Below are 21,759 nucleotides of genomic sequence, written 5' to 3'. Positions count from 1 at the left end.
ATGCAATAGAAAAGATAAATTAGTTATGAATGGCTGCCTTTAATGACTAGATTGAAATCTTTTGTAAGAGCCACACAGAGTTAACACGATCTTAAAAGATTAGATTGTGTTCTTCTTGTCTAGCCATTTGCTCTTCGTGTTGCGCAAGAAAGTGGGATAAAACCTGACATAAAGCAATTTTAACTTGTAATGCAGTGACACCAGCCAAGGGTGGCCAAGGGTGCAGCATTTAGTTCCGTTAACTTCGATTGCACTTATTTCCCAAGATGCTCCTAACTGTGAACTAAATGAACTAGCAGAATCACTGCATTCAATAGTTTACTAGTTCAGCAGATTTAGATTTCTGCTCTGTTTGCTTGAATAAGCGCAACCACTCATGTCTGATGCCTTTCCTTGTTTTTCCAATCATAGAATGTCAGTCATGGTAACACATACTGCAAAGCTTCACAATTTCCAAAAATCACCATATGATTCGATTTGATATTACAAATAGGCTAAACAATTCGCGATATAGGCCTATCCCGATAATATTTTTGTGCAAAAAAAACTTGCAAATTCTGGTTAATATCTTCTTGTATAATTTAACTGTAAAAGCAAGAGTTTTGATTTCGTGATATTTAGAAACATTTATTTTTATAAATGTTTTCAAAAAAATTTATTTTATGAATTTCTCTGTGTACGGGTGGGGAAGCCATAGGTTAAACTCATTATAAGACTACCCTAGGACACTTATATTTCGCTAGTATTTAGTTTCGTGAGTAGCACACAGAATAAAATTTCGCTGCAACTTAATTTCGCGGCTCTGATGAGTGCAAAAATATAGTGATGTGAAAATAAATGCAGTGGAAAAAACAGATTACATTCCTCAGGTCCAGTTTGCTAATAAGAAAAAAATTCAATTTGGGACTAGTTCGTATTTGTAAACGACAGGTTGAAATGTGTGGGTGAGATCGGCAATTCAATTTGATCACTTGCTGCCATTTGTTTTTTAGACTATCAATGACGTCTAGGTTCCTCCCGCTGTGACTTTCACACTCGAATCCCAAGAAAAAGAAAATAGATAGGTAGCAACCAACTTCACAACCAAAACTGTATAACCCTTACACGCTGCCATAAACGCACTTATGCGTTTTCTAGGGGCAACTGCCATAAACACATTTTTGGACTTTCTCAGCAATTGTCTGGTAACCTGATTTTATTATTTGTTGACCACATAACCCACGGTCTTTAAGTGTTTTATGAAATTGACTGTTGTCCAAAGATTTCTCTATAAAATCAGCGTAAAACAACGAAGCAATTTTAAACTTTTGTTTGAGAATTGCCGCGCGGGTCATAAAACAGGTAATTAGTTGTTGATGACATAATAGCCAATTTAGATTTTCGTGATTATACAGATAATTAAAGTAGAACTTGAAAAAATACTGCACACATATCATGAAGCAATATCGACAATTTCGGTAAAATGGCTGGCACTAGGCCGGTAGCTAATTTGTACATGGTCGGCAGTTGAAGAGATAATGTGGTTAGACCTGATGAGGGTTGATATTGTTTTTGGTTGGTAATAAAATTCATCACTACAATAATTATTCTGCAATTTTATGACTTCACCTACCAGACTTTCATCCTCATCAGTTACAAATTCGGTGACTAAACTGATATAATCTTAATTTGCTTTGCCATGCTGCTCAGTCGGTGTATTAGCTATAATGAGTTTACCAGAAATTTCCCATTGATCCCAACCACAGACGAAAATTGCCTGCATTTCTAATATGACGATTTTATTGTGGATATCAATGAACAAAGCTATTTAACTTCGCGTTTTCGCTCGTTCGTTATGATAGTTTAGTTTCGCTCATTAAATTTTCGCGAGAGGATGACACCGCGAAAACGCGAAAGTTAGATGCCGCGAATACATAAGTGTCCTAGGGTAGAAGGCCCATACATGTTAGTTCCAGTATCACTCACTTTGAAAATCATCAGGTATGAGATAAATTGGCATTACACGATTATATCGTTTATACGATTGGCGATATCCCTTTAAATGGTGGCGATTTTCTAATCATCTTCCTTAAAAACCACCATTAAACTCATAAAAAATCATGAAACTATTTACATATTCAACTCAAGTTTTTCAAGCTAAAGACTACCACTTAGGCCTTGCTAATCAGAACGAAAACCAAGTAGAATCGGTAAATGTTAAATGTGTCTCTTATTAAAAAAAACTATACTACATCCAATGAAAATTTCTGTTTCTACTTTCTGCGCACTTGATGTTATGCATTTGGGAAGTAAAGTTGGCTATATGTATTTGACGACAATATCCATAGTCTATTTAATTAAGGGTTGTGTTCCCGCTCTAGTAACATTATTACTAAGTTTCCATTAAGCGATAATATAGCTACACATGGCTATATAGCTATACAATATAGCTAAACCTGGGTACGCAAATACTGAAATAATACCGCAAATACCGAAGCATATCAAGCAGATCTGATCAGGGCCAACAAACATATAGCGTTTCCATAGGGCCCTATAGTAGGGTAATGGTTGTGGAGGCCTTATGTCAAGGCATATGTCTGCATATGAAGCAACAGGAAACTAAGACTTAACCGCTGAACGGAGGTGTAGTAAATCATTAAACACTCTTCTGGCAGTTATTCTTTCCCACAATTCCCTTTCCTGTTACATGGTAATATCATATCCTGCGAGCTATATGGGAAGGTTTAGAGAATGTACAATAATGCTTTTCAAGCCGGAGGTGTCTGGCCAAATATATTTGAGAAAGTGTTGTTTGAATCTTAATTATGTACGCGGTTTAGCCAAAATTTAGCAAGAAGTTTTGCTGACAACCTGAGAGCTGTTGCTTGATGATTATTCAGTGTTTTGAAACCTGTGTTGTCATATTGATTTGAACTGAATAATGTGTTTGTATGACCTTCAGGTTCATACCAGATCAACTATATTTTGCTGCATTTCCATACAAGAATAGCTAGTGACCCATCCCCATGTGGCATTGCAATGTCATCAAGGAGACAGCTGTCCGGGTCACTCTCATTCTGTCATGATTCAGTGTCGCTGTTTTGAAGCGAAACACCCTTGTAATGCACCATTTTTGTGCCACGGCGTCGCACTTCTGTGTGGGCATAGGTCTTACTTTCCTGTCAAAGCATATGCAGACATATACTTTGACGTAAGGCATCACACTACCATCACTTTCATACAGGGCCCTATACTATGGAAACATGGTCTGCTTGTCGGCCCAGTGAAGTGCTTAGGCACTGAAGCGCCAAGCAGTAGCTACACTATTGGTGTACGGAAATTAAGTATTGTATACATTCCCACACATGTCAAATATTTCCTATTTTTGTCTTGTTCACTTTAGTTGTCCATAACATTTGTGTTGTTCTTTAGTATGCTTTTAAACATCAACAACCTTCCGCTGCATCATTGTATGCCTATATCACTCTATCAACCATGTACAATCTTTGTTTTATGAGGATACAGTTACTCTCTCCTCTCTAGCAGCACAAGTATTCCAGTTGCATAAGTTGACAAGTAGCATGAGGTAAAAAATATTCTAAGGCTGTTACTTTTGATATCGTCAAATGCATTTCACTGCGGCCGTACAAATAGAAAAAAACGGTTTCATTTAAAAAACAATTTTCGTAACTCGGAAAAGTTAGACAAGTGTGAACATAAATACTTACATTGCGTGTCCGTGTCTATCTGATCAGTGATTCTACTGAGATAGCCCAGTGTTTCATTTACCGCGTCAAACATCTCCATTCTAATAGTGTCCAGTTTTTCATGTACTTCCGCTCTTAGAACTGTTGAAATATTCTCTTGCTGATTGGTGAGACTGTTAAAGTTGTCGGCAGCGACAGACAGGTGGCTGTCCAACTGCTGTTGCAAAGCTGTTTGGTTGGAGTTTACTACCCGCTGCAGTTGCACCAGCTGACTGTTGAAGCTCTGCTGCGACGAGTTCGATGAGCGCGTCTGAGTCCGGAACTCTTGCCAAAGAGCTTGTAGCGAGTCGTTGAGGGACCGTTGTTGTTGTTCTAGCTGGACCTGGATTTTTTCAAGGTTTTTCTTCTCTTCTTCCTGCTGGTTTTTCATCGCTGACAGCATTTCATTTAACTTATTCACAGCGTCTTCCAATTGGTTACGAGACACATTTAAGGACATGTCAAACGCCTCTCTTTGCAAGTCCATCATTTCTTCGACTATCCTGTAAGTGGCTGGTTGGTCCCCGTCATCCACTAGTTTAGAGGTTGAAGCCGATGCTTGCACATCCTGAGTAATGCGAGGAAGCTTAAGTATGGTAACAACCACTGCTATTGTTGTGACAAGCCACAGCAGGTGTAGTACGAAGGATAAAACATGAAGGTTACTGTGTCTTTGCAGTCGCTTCTGGTCTTTAATAGACAGATTGCTAGTCATGAGCTCTTCTGAAGTCTTCGCGTATAACTGTACAGAATCGTCATTGTTCGAAAACAGAGCCATCTTACAGGCTGACAAAAGACGTTTGAACTAGATCCCTCGCCTAAGTTAAACAGCCTAGTCTCTTTGATTATACTCTCAGCAGCATGATATATACACAACTCTCATGTCAAGAGGTAAAAGGTCATGTGAATTGAAATTTATTTGTGTCAACGACTGGGAGTTGAAACAGTGCGTACCATGCTAAATGTGTTTGAGCAATTGAATAGGAAGACCATTTAGTGTGATCACCACTACAATTCTATAGATTTATTGAACCGTGTCAAAAGCTCTCCAACAGCATCAGCAACACAATCGTGTTTAACAGACCGACGAGATGGGCTCCGTTGCCTTATGTCAGCGGATATCAGTGACTGTTCAGCTGTCATTAGTGAGAGATAGGCTAAATAAGACTAAGTAGGTACTCAAGCTAGGCCTGTGAAACATGAAAACAGCTGTCAGCAATTAGATCTCGATTTCACTCCAAAAGAAAATTAAATGATTTGGTACAACCAAGTTACTGGCTGCCTGGGAAGTGCATATACATTGTAAGTGAAGCACTCACTTCGGCTAGATGAATTAGAACTACCTTTGAGGTCGTATAAGCAATTGCTACGTCTGTTGAAGCTATTTACTGCCACCTTTTCATCTCACCAGTCGACTCAAATAGGCTATGACAATGATCAAGCTTAGTAGGAAACTAATAGCAGAATAAATTGGGCTGTTAAAGGTCAACTTACACAAAATTTAAGTCGATTTTATCGGAAAGTATTTGTGTTTTTTGATTATTTGTGATTGTTTTTTATGCTTGAAGTGGTCTACTGCCAGGGTGTTTCAAGAATGGAATCGATAAAACTTGATTGTGGTTAATACACTCAGAAGGAAAATGCATGGGAAATGATGTCACTAGTTGCTATCGTTGCAATAGTTGATATTGGCTATTGCTTTCAAGTTGCAGCGTTACGTGTCTCTATTCTGTCAATCTCTTTACAACTATAGACTTTTAATCCCGACCAAGTTTGGTCAATTTCAATCTTGAAACATCTTGGCAGTCAGATCAACTCAAATATAAAAAATAATAGCAAATGAAGGAAAAATACCGATACTCTTTGATAAAATTTACTAAAGTTCTGTGAAAGTTGGCTTCAAGTGTACTGTCAAGCTTACAGCTGAAACGTTATGTCTTTAATGTTTGCAGAGTGACTGAAGTTTATTAGCCTTCCTTCATGTTTGAGCAGGACATGCTGATCTCCTTGTTGACACATGACCATGTGGGATAACAATAGTGTTTATACATGTAGTATGATCAGCAAAACATGACTTATCCATGCTTTTTTTGTAAAAAGCTTCCCAATATGCTATGCTTCCTAGCCACTCTAAGCAATGAGTGTTTCTGAACAGAAACTAACTGAATTTTAAACTATTAATAAATAAATATTTATATTATCATTAATTTTGATTAACTTGAACATTAGGACTCAATAAGCCCAATGTATTTACCGTAACTTAAATATAACAAAGTTATATATAATTTTAATCTTAATAATGTACTCTTCGGTATGATGTCATTGTATTGTTTGCGAGAGGAAATTTTAATCTTCCTAATCACAAAACAGACTCACTGAGATCTGTTCTGCATTAAAAAAACATTAGAAAAAGTTAATTAGTAGTAATTGTTTTGATAAAGCCATTGTGTTAAATTCTTTGAAGTTTTCTCAAATTTTAACTGCCATAGACATCAATTTTATGATTTCTTTTCAGGCAGCAGCTGAGTGACGCTGTAAAAGAATGCATAGTTATGCTGACAAATTTACCAAGAATTCTTGGCAGTGGCCGTATTTCCTCACACAATCAAGCAAGAATTCTGGAGCGGTTTCCTTATTTCCTCACGCTTCTGAAATGTATAGAACTCTGTCTATCCCCTATGACCATGATTGCTAGTAACTCTTAGGATATCCATAGAGTTACTTGGAGAGCAGCTGTTTTCAATCAGCTCAAATAGGATTAAATAGTTTTCAATTACCTGACTAATTGTATTATTGGGCGATAGAACACGCAGGCGTGCCTTGATGATATTTGGGGCCTTGGGCTATGACCAGAACAAATTGCATTAGAAAGAACATCTACTGGTAAAGCACTGCACTTTCGCATAGTTAGAAAATGTACAAAACCTTTTTACATTCATGTCTCCATTTATGTCTCTCTATGCATCCGTTACTCTATGTTTTCATGTGGGACAGATTTTTAGATAATACTGTCACACAGATGCACAAATATACATATATATTTATATATATATATATATATATATTTATATATACATATATATGTACATGTATATACATACATATATATATATAAAAAAATTGTTTCCTCACCCCGGATACCCCGTATGGGTGGTAGTTTCTGCTCTAACTCGGGTCTCCTACCAGAGACCTGGGAGTTTCAGCACTCCCTCAAGATCTTAGCTGTTCCCAGTAGGCACTTTCCTGCAACTCACCTGAGTTGATTGCTGTTGGTATTTGGGCAAGCCACATTTTATGCGCCGGTGTTATTGCACCCAGTGCCCCAATGACTGCTGGGATTACAGTTGTTTTTACATACCAGCATTTTTCAATCTCTTCTTTAAGAGGGAGATATTTCTCTACCTTTTCTTTTTCTTTGCTTTCTATATTGTAGTCATTGGGTACTGCGATATCTATTATAGTAGCTCTCTTGTTCTCCTTGTCCACCACCACTATATCTGGTTGGTTTGCTAGGACATGCTTGTCAGTTCGGATGTAGAAGTCCCAGAGGATCTTAGCGCGATCATTTTCATTGACCTTACCAGGAGTTTCCACCAGTGTTGTGGTTTATTAAGGCAATACTCATCACATAGACTTCTATACACAACACCTGCAACGTGATTATGCCGCTCAGTGTATGCATTTCCTGCTAGCTGCTTGCATCCACTGATGATGTGTTGGATGGTCTCAGATGCATCTCTGCACAGCCTGCATCTAGGATTGTCTCTAGTGTGATAGATTTTTGTTTGGAGTTGCCTTGTTGGGAGCACTTGCTCCTGGGCTGCCATGATTAGTGACTCTGTATTGGCCGTTAGGTTTCCTTTGTTCAGTCACATATATGTCTGGTGAAGATCGCCAACCTTAGATATTTGTCGGTGGTAAGCACCATGAAGAGGTTTCGTGTGCCAGTCAATTTCCTCATCATCAGGGCGAAGGTCTATTGTAAGAGCAGCCGATTGAAATTCAGCTAGCAACTTATCTGAAGTGGCCATAGAGGCTGCATAGGCTTTGATGCTTTGCTCTTCCTCCTTCACTGTCTGCTGTACACTTTTGAGTCCCCTACCGCCATCTTTCCTATCAAGATATAATCTAGTAGTATCAGATTTTGGGTGGAGTGCTCCATGCATGGTCAGCAGTTTACGAGTTGCTATATCTGTTTCCTTGATGGCTTCCTCAGTCCACTTTATTATGCCTGCTGGATATCTTATTACTGGCACTGCATAGGTATTTATTGCCATGACTTGGTTCTTGGCATTGGACTGGCATATATATATATATATATATATATATATATATATATATATATATATATATATATATATATATATATATATATATATATATATATATATATATATGTATGTAGCATCAAAGCATATGCAGCCTCTATGGCCACTTCAGATAAGTTGCTAGCTGAATTTCAATCGGCTGCTTTTACAATAGACCTTTGCCCTGATGATGAGGAAATTGAGTGGCACACGAAACCTCTTCATGGTGCTTACCACCGACAAATATCTAAGGTTGGCGATCTTCACCAGACATATATGTGGCTGAACAAAGGAAACCTAACGGCCTATACAGAGTCACTAATCATGGCAGCCCAGGAGCAAGTGCTCCCAACAAGGCAACTCCAAACAAAAATCTATCACACTAGAGACAATCCTAGATGCAGGCTGTGCAAAGATGCACCTGAGACCATCCAACACGTCATCAGTGGATGCAAGCAGCTAGCAGAAAATGCATACACTGAGCGGCATAATCACGTCGCAGGTGTTGTGTATAGAAGTCTATGTGACGAGTATTGCCTTAATAAACCACAACACTGGTGGGAAACTCCTGGTAAGGTCAATGAAAATGATCGCCGTTAAGATCCTCTGGGACTTCTACATCCGGACTGACAAGCATGTCCTTGCAAACCAACCAGATATAGTGGTGGTGGACAAGGAGAACAAGAGAGCCACTATAATAGATGCCGCAGTACCCAATGACTACAACATAGACAGCAAAGAAAAAGAAAAGGTAGAGAAATATCTCCCTCTTGGAGAAGAAATTGAAAAATGCTGGGATGTAAGAACAACTGTAATCCTATTAGTCATTGGGGCACTGGGTGCAACAACACCGGCACATAAAATGTGGCTTGCCCAAATACCAACAGCAATCAACTCAGGTGAGTTGCAGAAAAGTGCGCTATTGGGAACAGCTAAGATCTTGAGGCGAGTGCTGAAACTCCCAGGTCTCTGGTATGAGACCCGAGTTAGAGCAAAAACTACCACCCATACGGGTGGGTTAACCGGGGTGAGGAAACAATTTGTTTTTTATATATACTCATGCTACAGACAGTACTGTTTTGGCTATTGAAGCCTCATCAGTACAGCTCAGAGCAGGCAAGGGAGAAAAATCCCATCGCCGTATATATACATTTATATACAAATGTATATAATGCATATATATGTAGATATATTATAGATACATATATATATTATATATCAGATATGTTTTCTGAAATGAACAAATCTTCACATTTCAGATTAAGTTGTTAGTCATTCATAGGTTACTTCTACAGTTATCAATTACTGCTGAGTTAAGTTATTAATTGACACCATACAGACCTTAACCTTTTCAAAACGACCTGTAATTGACATAAGTGCATGCCTGTTAATCTTGCTTGTTCCACATTAGTGAAATGAATAATAGTCATAGTAGGGAAGGGAGGGGCATATTGGAACACGGGTGCGTTGGGACAGGGCTGAAATTCAAACTTCAACAGTTTGTGTAGTCGTCTTTCCACTCACCAGAAAGAGCAAATGACATAACTGCTCAACTATAAAATATATTTGTCCACATTGCATGAAGGAGGAAATTTTGGGGAGTAGCCTACTTATTCACTTTTCTCTAATAAAAAAAACTTTTAAGCTGAATTTAATTTGCTGAATGAATTGAATTGAATTAGCATGAAAGAAATACAGCAGAGTGAGAATTGCTAGTTCATGAAATCATACCATTCTGAGTTTCAGATGGGCACATTCATATCAAATTAGGCTTGTGAATTGTTTACAAAACAATAGTTTAAGGAGGGGGCATTATGGGACAGGGCGCTTTGGAACATGTCCCAAGGCACCCAATGAACTATTTCGCATTTTTGCACAGTTAGTTTACATTTACCAGAGTGCCAAAAAAGTTAAATGCTGCTCTATGCACTTCATCAAGGCCATGTTAGCCTTGGCATTAAGTCACAAGGGTCAGAAATTGCTTTCGTTTGTGATTGCTTTAAAAATGCTTAAAATATATAAATTTTTATTACAAAGAACCATTGTACGTGATCGAAAACCCACCATACGCATTAGTCATACAGATGAGCATATTACAGCTGCTGTACAACTGGTTGGGAAAAATCTACGCTGTGAGGAGCAGCTACCAACTTTAATATCAAGAAGTCGACACTTTCGCGTTATGTTGCCAAAGCAAAGAATGCAATTGAACAGGGCCAATCTCTAGGCTGTTTAACCTACCAGCCAAGGTTTAGCAATGGCAGAGTGTTAGATGATGACCAGGAAAAAGCTATGACCGCCCACCTTTTGCTGGCATCTAAGCTGCATGTTGGACTCACAAGAAAGATGCTGAGAGAACTTGCTTTTGAATATCAACAAATGCCCTTATCCAACTAGCTGGGATACCAACAAACAGGTCTGTGTTAGTTTTACTTGTATATATATACTAGCTGTGCTTTTCGGCATTGCCCTGGTATTAAAAATCAGCTTATAAACAATAAGAAGTAATGAGAGTTGCCTGCCATTTGCTATTAGCCTGGCATAATGTCAATGGAAAAATTTAGTAAGCTAATGAGTGCTATTCGTCCTATGTTATGCAATCACCCTGTGTAGTACGCAAAGCCATTGAGTATTTGCTTATATATAACGACATATATCAGCTAGTGAACAAATCAATCTCTTTGGCCTAATGGGTACCGCGTCGAATTGGTGAACGGGAATGCCTTGGATCAAATCTTCTTTGGTATGCATTCTTTATTCCAAGACATTAATAGCTATGGCCGGAATGACAGACAGATCCACAGACATACTTTGAGAATTATATATATATATTATATATATACATATATATACATATATATATATGTATATATATATATATATATATATACATATATACATGTATATATGCATGTATATATGTATGTGTATATATATACACATATGCATATATGCATGTATACATGTGCATACACGTATACCCGTATACCCGTATACCCGTATTCCCGTATATATATATACGTATATATGTATATATGTATATATATATAGTATATATGTATATATATATATATATATGTATATATATAGTATATATATGTACATATATATACAGGACAGATAGTGCAGTTGGTAAGGTATTGGGACCGTGATCATTAGGTCCTCGGTTCAAACCCCAACAACTGCACTTTTCTGGTGGTCCTTAGACAAGACCCTTGCTTGTATAATGTCTACAACCTCTATGATGAGTGCAATAACCAAAGCCATGCCGGCTCGGACATCGCCCGGTCAAACAAGGTCCGCGCTGCCTGTAGCTGAACCAGGACAAGGCAGTGAAAAATGGGCTACTGGTTCAAAATGGTTGAAATGGACTCGGACTGAAAACACGGACCTCAAAGGTCCGCGCTGCCTGTAGCTGAACCAGGACAAAATCAGTGAAATCAGTGAAAACACGGACCTCAAAGGTCCGCGCTGCCTGTAGCTGAACCAGGACAAAATCAGTGAAATCAGTGAAAAATGGGCTACTGGTTCAAAATGGATGAAATGGACTCGAACTGAAAACACGGACCTCATGCAGTGCTACTTTATGAGTGAACCTCAAAAGTGGGGCTACATGGGAAGGATGCGTCAACTGTAGATAAACATGCGCCCTGAATTGCCACTAACCGCTAAACAACTTGTAGCTCAGAGGAGTAACATAATCAAGCGGAACCTCATATCGGAACTTGAGGTAGATGAAATTAGGGAACAGTTCACCCAAGTAACCTCAACCAACGAGGAGTGCATACCAACACACACTGTCACACATACACAATCATGTGTTGACTCACGGGTTGAAGAAGACATGCACTTGGACCTTGACCCAAGGGTGAGAGAGCTTGCGGAAAATATCAACAACAAGATGTCAGCTGCTAATGATTATGGAAGCAGGGTACCACTACGAAGAGTTAGCAAGGCCATACCTAAGAAGCTGTTAGAAGACATTAACTTGGCACTGGAATCGATCTCAACTGGATCAATCAGTGAGACTAATGCCTTAATCTACAGTACAGCAACAGTCATCTTGGAGGAGATGGATATTAAGCCACTGCCAACAAGGCTTCAAGCCATTCCATCCTGGTAGCTGAGGCTACAAAATAAGATCAAGGACTTGCGCAAGAAAGTTAGTAGGCTCAGTGAGAGATCTAACCACAGTTTGGCGCGTCCAAAAAGGGAAGCCACAATAGAAGCTTTAGAATCTGCCAGACAGCAGCTAGTAGCACTCTCGGCACGACTGAAGCGGTACACCAAAAAGCGGGATAACAAGAGAATGAACAAACTGTTCATCAATAATCCATCTGGAGTGTATTCCCAGTTCAAAGGTGAACTGCAGAGGCCATTGTCTGAACCTCCCCAATGTAGCACTTCAAAGTTCTGGAAGGACATCTGGGAGAAAGAGACTACTCATAACACCACTGCAAATTGGCTGAAGAAACTTAAAGAGAGCCATCAACACACTGTGGCTCAGCAAGGACTCACCATCAGCAAAGAGGACATCAAGTGCAGAGTGCAGCGTATGAAGAACTGGGCAGCGCCTGGCCATGACATGATTCAAGCCTTCTGGTTAAAAAAATTGACATCACTTCACACTAGAATGGCTAAGCAGATGGAATGCCTAATAGAACAAGGTGACCATCCAGAATGGCTGACCAAAGGACGAACTGTACTTCTGATAAAAGATCCAAAGCAGGGGCCGATTCTTAAAAACTATCGACCAATAACGTGCTTGCCCACCATTTGGAAACTGCTCTCAGGAATAGTTGCAGACAAACTGGAAGAGCACATGAGTCACTATATGGCCAGTACTCAGAAAGGAATTGGGCGTAACACCCGAGGAGCCAAACATCAGTTACTGGTGGATCCGGCAGTCTGTCAAGACAGCAAGAGAAGGCAAACCAATCTTGCCATGGCTTGGATTGGCTACAAAAAGGCTTATGACTCAATTCCCCATAGTTGGATACTTGAGTGCCTCAGTATGTACAATGTTCACCCTGATCTTGTGGCATTCATCAAGATGTCAATGACCAAATGGAAGACGGAACTGGAGGCTAATGACAAAACGCTGGCGAGTGTAAAAATTAAGCGAGGCATCTATCAAGGTGACTCCTTATCACCGCTGCTCTTCTGCATATGCCTAAACCCTCTAAGCAATATGCTGGAGGAGACTCAATATGGGTACCAGTTTAAGAGTGGCACCAAGATAAACCACCTCTTCTACATGGATGACATCAAGCTGTACGCTAACAAAGAAAGGGACATTGATTCGCTAATACACCTCACTCAGGTATACAGCAAGGACATCGGAATGACCTTCGGTATTGAAAAATGTGGAAGGCTAATTCTTAAGAAAGGCCATTCTATGCTCACAGATGGCCTAAGAATGCCAAATGGTACCATCAAAGATATAGAATAAGGGTACAAGTACTTAGGGATTATGCAAAGCAACATCAACCACGAAGCCGAGGTACGTCACAAAGCCATTACCGAATACAAGAAATGCCTTCGGCAGGTCTTACGGAGCCAGCTCAGTGCCAAGAACCAAGTCATGGCAATAAATACCTACGCATTGCCAGTAATAAGATATCCAGCAGGCATAATAAAGTGGATTGAGGAAGCCATCAAAGAAACAGATATAGCAACTCGTAAACTGCTGACCATGCATGGAGCACTTCACCCAAAATCTGATACTACTAGATTGTATCTTGATAGGAAAGATGGCGGTAGGGGACTCAAAAGTGTACAGCAGACAGTGAAAGAGGAGGAGCAAAGCATCAAAGCATATGCAGCCTCCATGGCCATTTCAGATAAGTTGCTAGCTGAATTTCAATCGGCTGCTCTTACAACGGACCTACGCCCTGATGATGAGGAAATTGACTGGCACACGAAACCTCGTCATGGTGCTTACCACCAACAAATATCTAAAGTTGGCGATCTTCACCAGACATATATGTGGCTGAACAAAGGAAACCTAACGGCCAATACAGAGTCGCTAATCAGGGCAGCCCAGGAGCAAGTGCTCTCAACAAGGCAACTCCAAACGAAAATCTATCACACTAGAGACGATCCTAGATGCAGGCTGTGCAAAGATGCACCTGAGACCATCCAACACATCATCAGTGGATGCAAGCAGCTAGCAGGAAACGCATACATTGAGCGGCATAATCATGTTGCAGGTGTTGTGTATAGAAGTCTATGTGATGAGTATTGCCTTAATAAACCACAACACTGGTGGGAAGCTCCTGGTAAGGTCAATGAAAATGACCGCCCTAAGATCCTCTGGGACTTCTACATCCGAACTGACAAGCATGTCCTAGCAAACCAACCAGATATAGTGGTGGTGGACAAGGAGAACAAGAGGGCTACTATAATAGATATAGCAGTACCCAATGACTACAATATAGCCAGCAAAGAAAAAGAAAAGGTAGAGAAATATCTCCCTCTTGGAGAAGAAATTGAAAAATGCTGGAATGTAAGAACAACTGTAATCCCAGTAGTCATTGGGGCACTGGGCGCAATAACACCGGTGCATAAAATGTGGCTTGCCCAAATACCAACAACAATCAACTCAGGTGAGTTGCAGAAAAGTGCGCTATTGGGAACAGCTAAGATCTTGAGGCGAGTGCTCAAACTCTCAGATCTCTGGTAGGAGACCCGAGTTAGAGCAGAATTTACCACCCATACGAGGTATCCGGGGTGAGGAAACAATATATATATATAGATATATATATATATATATATATATAGTATATATGTATATATATAATATATATAATATATATACATATACATATACATATATATATATACATATATATATATTTGTATATATATAATATATATACATGTATATATATATATGTATATATATATGTATATATATTATATATAATATATATATTATATATAATATATATATATTATATATAACATATATATTATATATAATATAATATATATATTATATATAATATGATATATAATATATATATATACGCTGTACTTATAAATATTCAGATTTGCAACTGCTATCTACATGTTATATAGCTATAATCTTTAGCTCTTTTACAATCATATATGGCAAGATTTGCTACATATTTCTATATATAACAAATTGAAAGTTGCTAAAGTCAATGTTTCGAAGTGGGTGATCTTAATTTAAAAACTAATACGTTGTTAAATTTTTAAACTGCTCTTACGAACTGTCTGGTAATGGCAGTACATTGAAATGATAACACTAACATATTCACATTCAACCTTTAGATGAGGATTGGCTTTATGGCATCAACATCTTTATCGCGCTCAACATAACAGCAACCAATGAATCAGTCATCCTACTTACTAGTCCAGCTAAAGAATCCGAAGGAGTAAACATCAACAAAAGAGAAAGATAGAGATCCCAAACTTCTGATACAAGAGATGAAGAATCGAACATTTCATTGGCACAATTGGTTGACGATGATGGCGAGTCTGAGACGAAGATGTACAATGAAGAAATGAACCCAAAAAATATTGTAGTAGGGGATTTTGTGTTGATACGTTACGCTTCAAAAAAGAGATTGGTTCACTATGTTGGATCGTAGAAGAGAGAAATCTACCTGAGAATATCTCAAACTCCCATCTACAAACTGTGATGCTATACTTCATGGTTGGTGATGAAAGATGCGATGCTGATGATGACCAAGTCACCATGATCCTTCACCCGCCTATTAAGTGCGGTGGGACTCAGAGACTGGCAGAACAGTTTTCATTTAGTGTTGATTTAAGTCAATACATTCAGATGTGATGCAAATACATAGGCCTATTTTTACCCATGCAACTTACAGTTTAAATAAAATAAATAATCTAAAATGGACTTGTATCTATTGTTTCATCTACTGCAGTTTAATAATAATAATTATTATTATTATTTACGGTTTAAATAAAATACCCAAAATAGACTTGTGTTTATTATTTAGGGCTACTACAGTTGTTTAATATGTAGTCCCAATGCACCCCGCTACTGTCCCAGTGCACCCCGGCATTGAGGTGCATTTGGACATTGGAAAGGCATTAGAAAACTGATGATAAATTCTGAAATATTCATCCCATGCTATTATGATTATAACAAAGTATGCTTAACATAATACTTCATAACTACCTTGAGTTATATCAAAATTGCTACGAAATAGCCATAAAATTTGCTATGACCAATTTGAATCAATAATGTCGGAATTTTGTCCCAATGCGCCCCCACCTCCCCTAAATCTTGAAAGGTACATTTGAGTTTAGCAAACCTGTTGTAGTCATTTGAAAGGACTTTCACTGATATATTCTGTGTATTATAGTGTACTTCAGTACTTACACGCAAGTACTTTCTAAAAGCTCCTTTTCGAAAGTACTCCTCTAAAACTTTCTATGCTCCCCCCAAAAGATTCGATCGCTTGATTTACTGTGATAATCTTACCATCAGGAAGGATGCCCTGGAAATGCTGTATAATTACTAAATATTTTCTCTTTCTTGATGTTTTATCAAACAAAAGCTGGTGAACAGCTATTGAACTAAGGTCAGCTAGGAATACTGATATCTGTATGTATGTCAAGCACTTGTGAACTTATGGTAGGAGGTGACATGCCTCCGGTAAACGTTCTCTAACTGCCTCCAAGTTTGAGAAGCCCCATAGAAAAATCTTTTCTTTTACAGGTGCTAAAGGCCTTCATGCAAAATTTCCTTTACCTTATCTCATCACCTTTCCCAAAATCAGCATCTCAACTCTTTCCCGACCTACCGCTGCTCTACCCAACACCTCAAATTTGTGTGGTAGTTTAAGTTTTCAGCTAACAGGTATAAATGGAATTGGTGAACCTGTATCAGGACCTGTTAACCTTCAAATGTCTTACATAAATAAATACTCAGTGAGAATTTGGAGTGCATTAGGTGCAGGATAAGCAATCCAAATGCCTTTTTGATTGCTAAAGGTAAATAAACATCCTGTTATCTACAGTAAATTACTAAAGAGTTAAAACAGTTGAAGTGCACGTGAGGGTATAACATATTTGTTGCTCTAGTGCTGACAAAAGTTCTGAGGGTGAATGGCAAATGGTAAATAGCATGGCAAGTTCTGTCATAATTGAATTTTTCCCTTCCTGTTTCTTCAAATGAACTGCCAGAGTTAATTACACTTCCTCGGGTGGTCATAGCCTTGACCAAAAACTTATTCGGAACATTAAAACCGCTTTATTCAAATGAAAGGTACAGCCAATACATTTGAGAAACCTGCAATAAAGAAGAAACCTGCTGGAAAAACCTGCAATACGAGATTGCAACGGTTTGATTTGGCTCCAACTCCATTTTATGTTATTTATTCAGTAACTGATCATAAATGTACCTTTTGGTGTAGAAGCTGGCCATAGGTGCACACTATGGTATCATAATGACTGGATGTACGGTAGATATTATGTTGAGCATAGGCGCAATTTAATACCGGGTGGGGTTCTCAGATCTCGCAGCGGTGCTTGAACCACTGACCCGCCATTCAGTAGCCCGTAGTGCTAACCATTACACCACAGGTGCTCCCAACCGTCTGTGCCTGCATTTATATGATTAGAACAAAGGCTACAAAGATATTGGCCTTTAGCTGGTTGAGATTTCCATTAATATTTTGCTAGCCTACGCGTAATACTGGGCAGCAGAAGTTATCCTTAGGGCGAGAACATAAATATTATATGTCATGCTTATCGTTTTATATAGAAAAAACATGTATGTTTAGTTGTTTTATGCTTATTTTGCTTGTCAAACAGCATCTATAATACATGTAACTAGTTGGCTTGCGAATTACTGTAGTAGCTACAGATCGTTTTAAAAGTTCCGTATTTATCAATGATAATAGCATCCATATTGTTAAGCTTGTGCTATGAGTTACTGGTATTAGTCCATTTTCTATTCTATGACCGTGAAGTAAGTAGACATTACTGCTAGAGAAGACATAGAAGATATCACCTGACAGCCACTATTAACGACTCCTGACTTGTGTTCGTCTCCTGTTTCACCCACTTTTTCAAAACAAACTCTCCACTCGCTTTACTGTTAATGTCGAGCGCTTGTTAGTATCTAATTAGTACCGTCACAATCATTATCAGAGATTTAGTACTCTCCTAACAAATTTATGAGAACTTCTTTGAGCAACAATGTATTTTATAGTCAGAGATGAAGAGAGATTAGGATACTTACTGAAATCTCTGATTTTAGCATATTTACACTTAACATATTTACACACAGTGGTTGCTCTGTACAAACTCAATGACAAGCACACAACAGAAAATGAAACCCAAAAGAGCTTAAAGTGTGTTAGTGAAACAGTATGGTCGGCTGAGTGGGCAGCATTGTGACACAATGTTACAATGCGTTTTGTGTCATCCCTAATAGTAAACAGAAATGTGGGGAACAGATTACGATCCATGAAATTTTTTAAGATTTTTACATAACGGATTTTGCTACAGTGACTGTTTGTAGATGTACTTTTCGGTGTAGTATCTGGCCATAGATGTTCGCTTCGGTATAGGATCTGGCCATAGGTGTCTGCTTCGATATAGGATCTGGCCGTAGATGTTCGCTTCGGTATAGGATCTGGCCATAGATGTAAGTTTTGGTATGGTATCTGACCATACATGTATACTTTGGTACCGTAAGAAACTGACCATAGATGTATGCTGTGGCATCATAAGAAACTGACCATAGATGTATACTTTGAATAAAAACTGGGCATCGATGAATAATTTGGTGTATTATCTGGTCATAGATTTACCCTTTGATCGAATAGTTGGTCATAGACGTATCCTTTAGCATAGTAATTGATCATAGACGTACTCTTTGGCATAGTAGCTGGCCTTAAATGTGCTTTGAGTAGAATAGTTAACAATACATTTATTCTTTGTAATAGCTTTTAAAAATTTAAGTAGCTTGCAATATGTCATTATGGTAGACCATCCTTGGTACTTACTACTGAGCAACTCTACTCTTGAATGAGAAGACAACTCTGCAATCAGTCATAGATGTATTTTTCACCTCGCTTAGCAGTAGCTACAGGATCTTAAGGCTTCAAAGTACCTCTGCCTATTAATAGTCACTTTATCTCTAAATGCCTCTAGATGTCCTCAAGGATATAAGCCCAAGTTGGGAGCAGCGACAAAATAACTACTCTTAGTGTTGCTATAGACTACACGGCAATGTGTAAAGGAGGGAGGGGGAAGGGTCTGAGCTATCCTTCAAATATCAAGCATCCAGTGGATTTCTCACACAGCAAAGACACGAAACTTAGCTTAAGTGGCTTGTTTATGATTATTAGCTATACATGATGCAAATTCCCTATTTATTGTACTGAATTGCCGGAGCCACACCAACCGAAGACTGACAAACAGCTGGAGTAGTTCCAATAAACCTAAAGCGGTCACGAGCTAGTAAAAATGGCCACATCACAAAAGTGTTTTATCATCACAGTGGTCACATTTATTTACTCTTTGGGGATCTTAGCCAAGGACAGTAATTTACATTATGTCAGCTAAATGATTTTTCGAGCGCTCATTCAAACCATTTTTTGCTCGAGGTCACATGTTCAGGAACTGTTTACTGAAACTCCAAAGTTGTCAATAGTTACATAACTTTGCTGCTAGACACTAATCTGATAGAAAGGAGATGTTGCTATAACACTCTACACCAATAAAGAGAGAGATGTTGCTGCACCAATAGGTAGAGGAGATATGTTGCTGTAACACACTACAACAATTCCTTTACATTTGTCCTTGGACAAAGTCATGTACAGCGGGTCAGCTCAACGCTGATGATGCTAGTAATAATACCCATAGATTAGCACTCCTCAAATGTGTACCGGTATGCAGACATTTTGTGCTGAGTTGCTCCATTTGGTTAGCTTAATAATGTGCTCAGTGGTAAGTGGCTGACATGGTAGATCTACCATGTCAGCCACTGATATGTTCAGAGTTTTTCAGATAGCGAAATCTCTGCAAAAAATGAGAATATAAAACCCTTACTGGTGACTGCTGACATCTGTAATACATTTCTGTCAAATTGTCCTGCTAGCTCTCTGTCCTATTGTCTTGCTATCTCTCTGTCATATTGTCCTGCTACCTCTCTGTCATATTGTCCTGCTACCTCTCTGTCATATTGTCCTGCTAGCTCTCTGTCATATTGTCCTGCTAGCTCTCTGTCATATTGCCCTGCTAGCTCTCTGTCATATTGTCCTGCTAGCTCTCTGTCATATTGTCCTGCTAGCTCTCTATCATATTGTCCTGCTAGCTCTCTGTCATATTGTCCTGCTACCTCTCTGTCATATTGTCCTGCTACCTCTCTGTCATATTGTCCTGCTACCTCTCTGTCATATTGTCCTGCTACCTCTCTGTCATATTGTCCTGCTACCTCTCTGTCATATTGTCCTGCTACCTCTCTGTCATATTGTCCTGCTACCTCTCTGTCATATTGTCCTGCTACCTCTCTGTCATATTGTCCTGCTACCTTTCTCCTATACTACATTGCTACCTTTCGGTCATATTGCCTTGCTTTTTCTTCACAATATTGCTTTGCTAGCTCTCTTTCATATTATCTTTCTAGTTCGCTGCTATACTGTCTTGCGAGTTCTCTGCTATACTGTCTTGCTAGTTCATTGCCATATTGTCTTGCTATCTCCCTGCTATATTGTCTTGCTACACCACTGCCATATTGCCCGCTATCTTGCTGCCAGATTGCCTCACTACCCAAATTTAGCTGATTTCATAAAATAGCACCACAATTTTGTAGAAACAATGGAAAAACATGTGCTTATCATATGTTGAAATATCTGAGGCTGATTAGAGAATCACTATTTGCTTCTGTTAGTTAGCCATAAGGAAACTGCTGTCAGAAATATTTTTTGGAATTGATGCCAACACGAGTTGATGCAAGAGATTATGAAATTTCTTGTTGTGTCAGCCAGCTTGTCAGCATTACTTACTAGGATCAATTTCAGTGATAGACACTTTATTAAAATAGCAGATGAGTATCTATGGCTGACAATTAAATTAAATAGAGAGCCTGAAGGATAACTTGCTTGTTACTCAATTCTCTCTATGCGCTAAATCTGCCAAGCCTTTTGCCTTTTGCCTTTTGCCAGTTCTGTAACAGCCTGTTGCTTTGCAGCTAAACTATCTAAACTTTCTTCTTGCTTACGGCCATCTATGCTGTTCTCATTTGGCAGAACAGTGACCCAATCGTTTGTCATAAAAACCATTTCGCTAGACGGCTTTTCAAGATGCATAAGAAAAAAACATTTAGGGTCCTCATCTACATAATATTTTAGAATTTCTATCTGTGTAATATCCTAGAATCCTGGTCTATGTAATATATCACAAATCCGGTCTATTTTTGGTCTATGTAATATGTTAAGATTATTGACTATAAAATATATTAGAATTTAGTCTATACAATTATTTTATGGTTCTTATCAATATGATATACTTACTATATAATGTTAGAATTCCTGTCAATATAGTCTAAAAACATATTTCTCAAAGTTTGTGTTTCTGTCATTGTGTATCTATATATATATTTCTCAAACTTTGTGTATATGTGTCTGTTTTGTCCGGCTATAGATATGAATATCTTGGAATAAAGAATCTGTATCGTGGAAGATTTGATCTCGGAGCCTCTCATTCACTAGTCC

The 21,759-nt window shown here is 38.5% G+C and overlaps 3 protein-coding genes across 3 annotated transcripts in view; 1 reads left to right on the top strand and 2 right to left on the bottom strand.

The window, feature by feature from the left end:
• Positions 1-4,600, bottom strand: part of LOC137387345 (uncharacterized) — a 31,600-nt gene extending 27,000 nt beyond the window's left edge. Inside the window, exon 1 of the mRNA XM_068073736.1 lies at positions 3,708-4,600. Coding sequence (XP_067929837.1) covers positions 3,708-4,503 — 796 coding nt within the window. The 5' untranslated portion in view covers positions 4,504-4,600. The remainder of the gene's footprint in view (positions 1-3,707) is intronic.
• Positions 4,601-12,866: 8,266 nt separating this feature from the next.
• LOC137388027 (uncharacterized) lies at positions 12,867-19,251 on the top strand. Its single transcript, XM_068074545.1, has 2 exons — positions 12,867-13,170; positions 19,196-19,251. The coding sequence occupies exons 1-2, from the start codon at positions 12,867-12,869 to the stop codon at positions 19,249-19,251; spliced, it is 360 nt and encodes a 119-aa protein (XP_067930646.1).
• Positions 19,252-20,153: 902 nt separating this feature from the next.
• On the bottom strand, positions 20,154-21,327 carry LOC137388026 (antho-RFamide neuropeptides type 1-like). The gene is made up of 2 exons (XM_068074544.1): positions 21,194-21,327; positions 20,154-20,556 (listed from the first exon to the last, which is right to left on the bottom strand). Exons 1-2 carry the CDS (start codon positions 21,325-21,327, stop codon positions 20,154-20,156), a joined length of 537 nt encoding a protein of 178 aa, XP_067930645.1.
• Between the last annotated feature and the right edge of the window lie 432 nt (positions 21,328-21,759).

This window comes from Watersipora subatra, chromosome 2, assembly GCF_963576615.1.
Source record: "Watersipora subatra chromosome 2, tzWatSuba1.1, whole genome shotgun sequence".
In the NCBI taxonomy this organism is placed as follows: domain Eukaryota; kingdom Metazoa; phylum Bryozoa; class Gymnolaemata; order Cheilostomatida; family Watersiporidae; genus Watersipora; species Watersipora subatra.
Note: the sequence above shows the minus strand (reverse complement) of the source record. Positions and strands in the feature narration are given on the sequence as shown.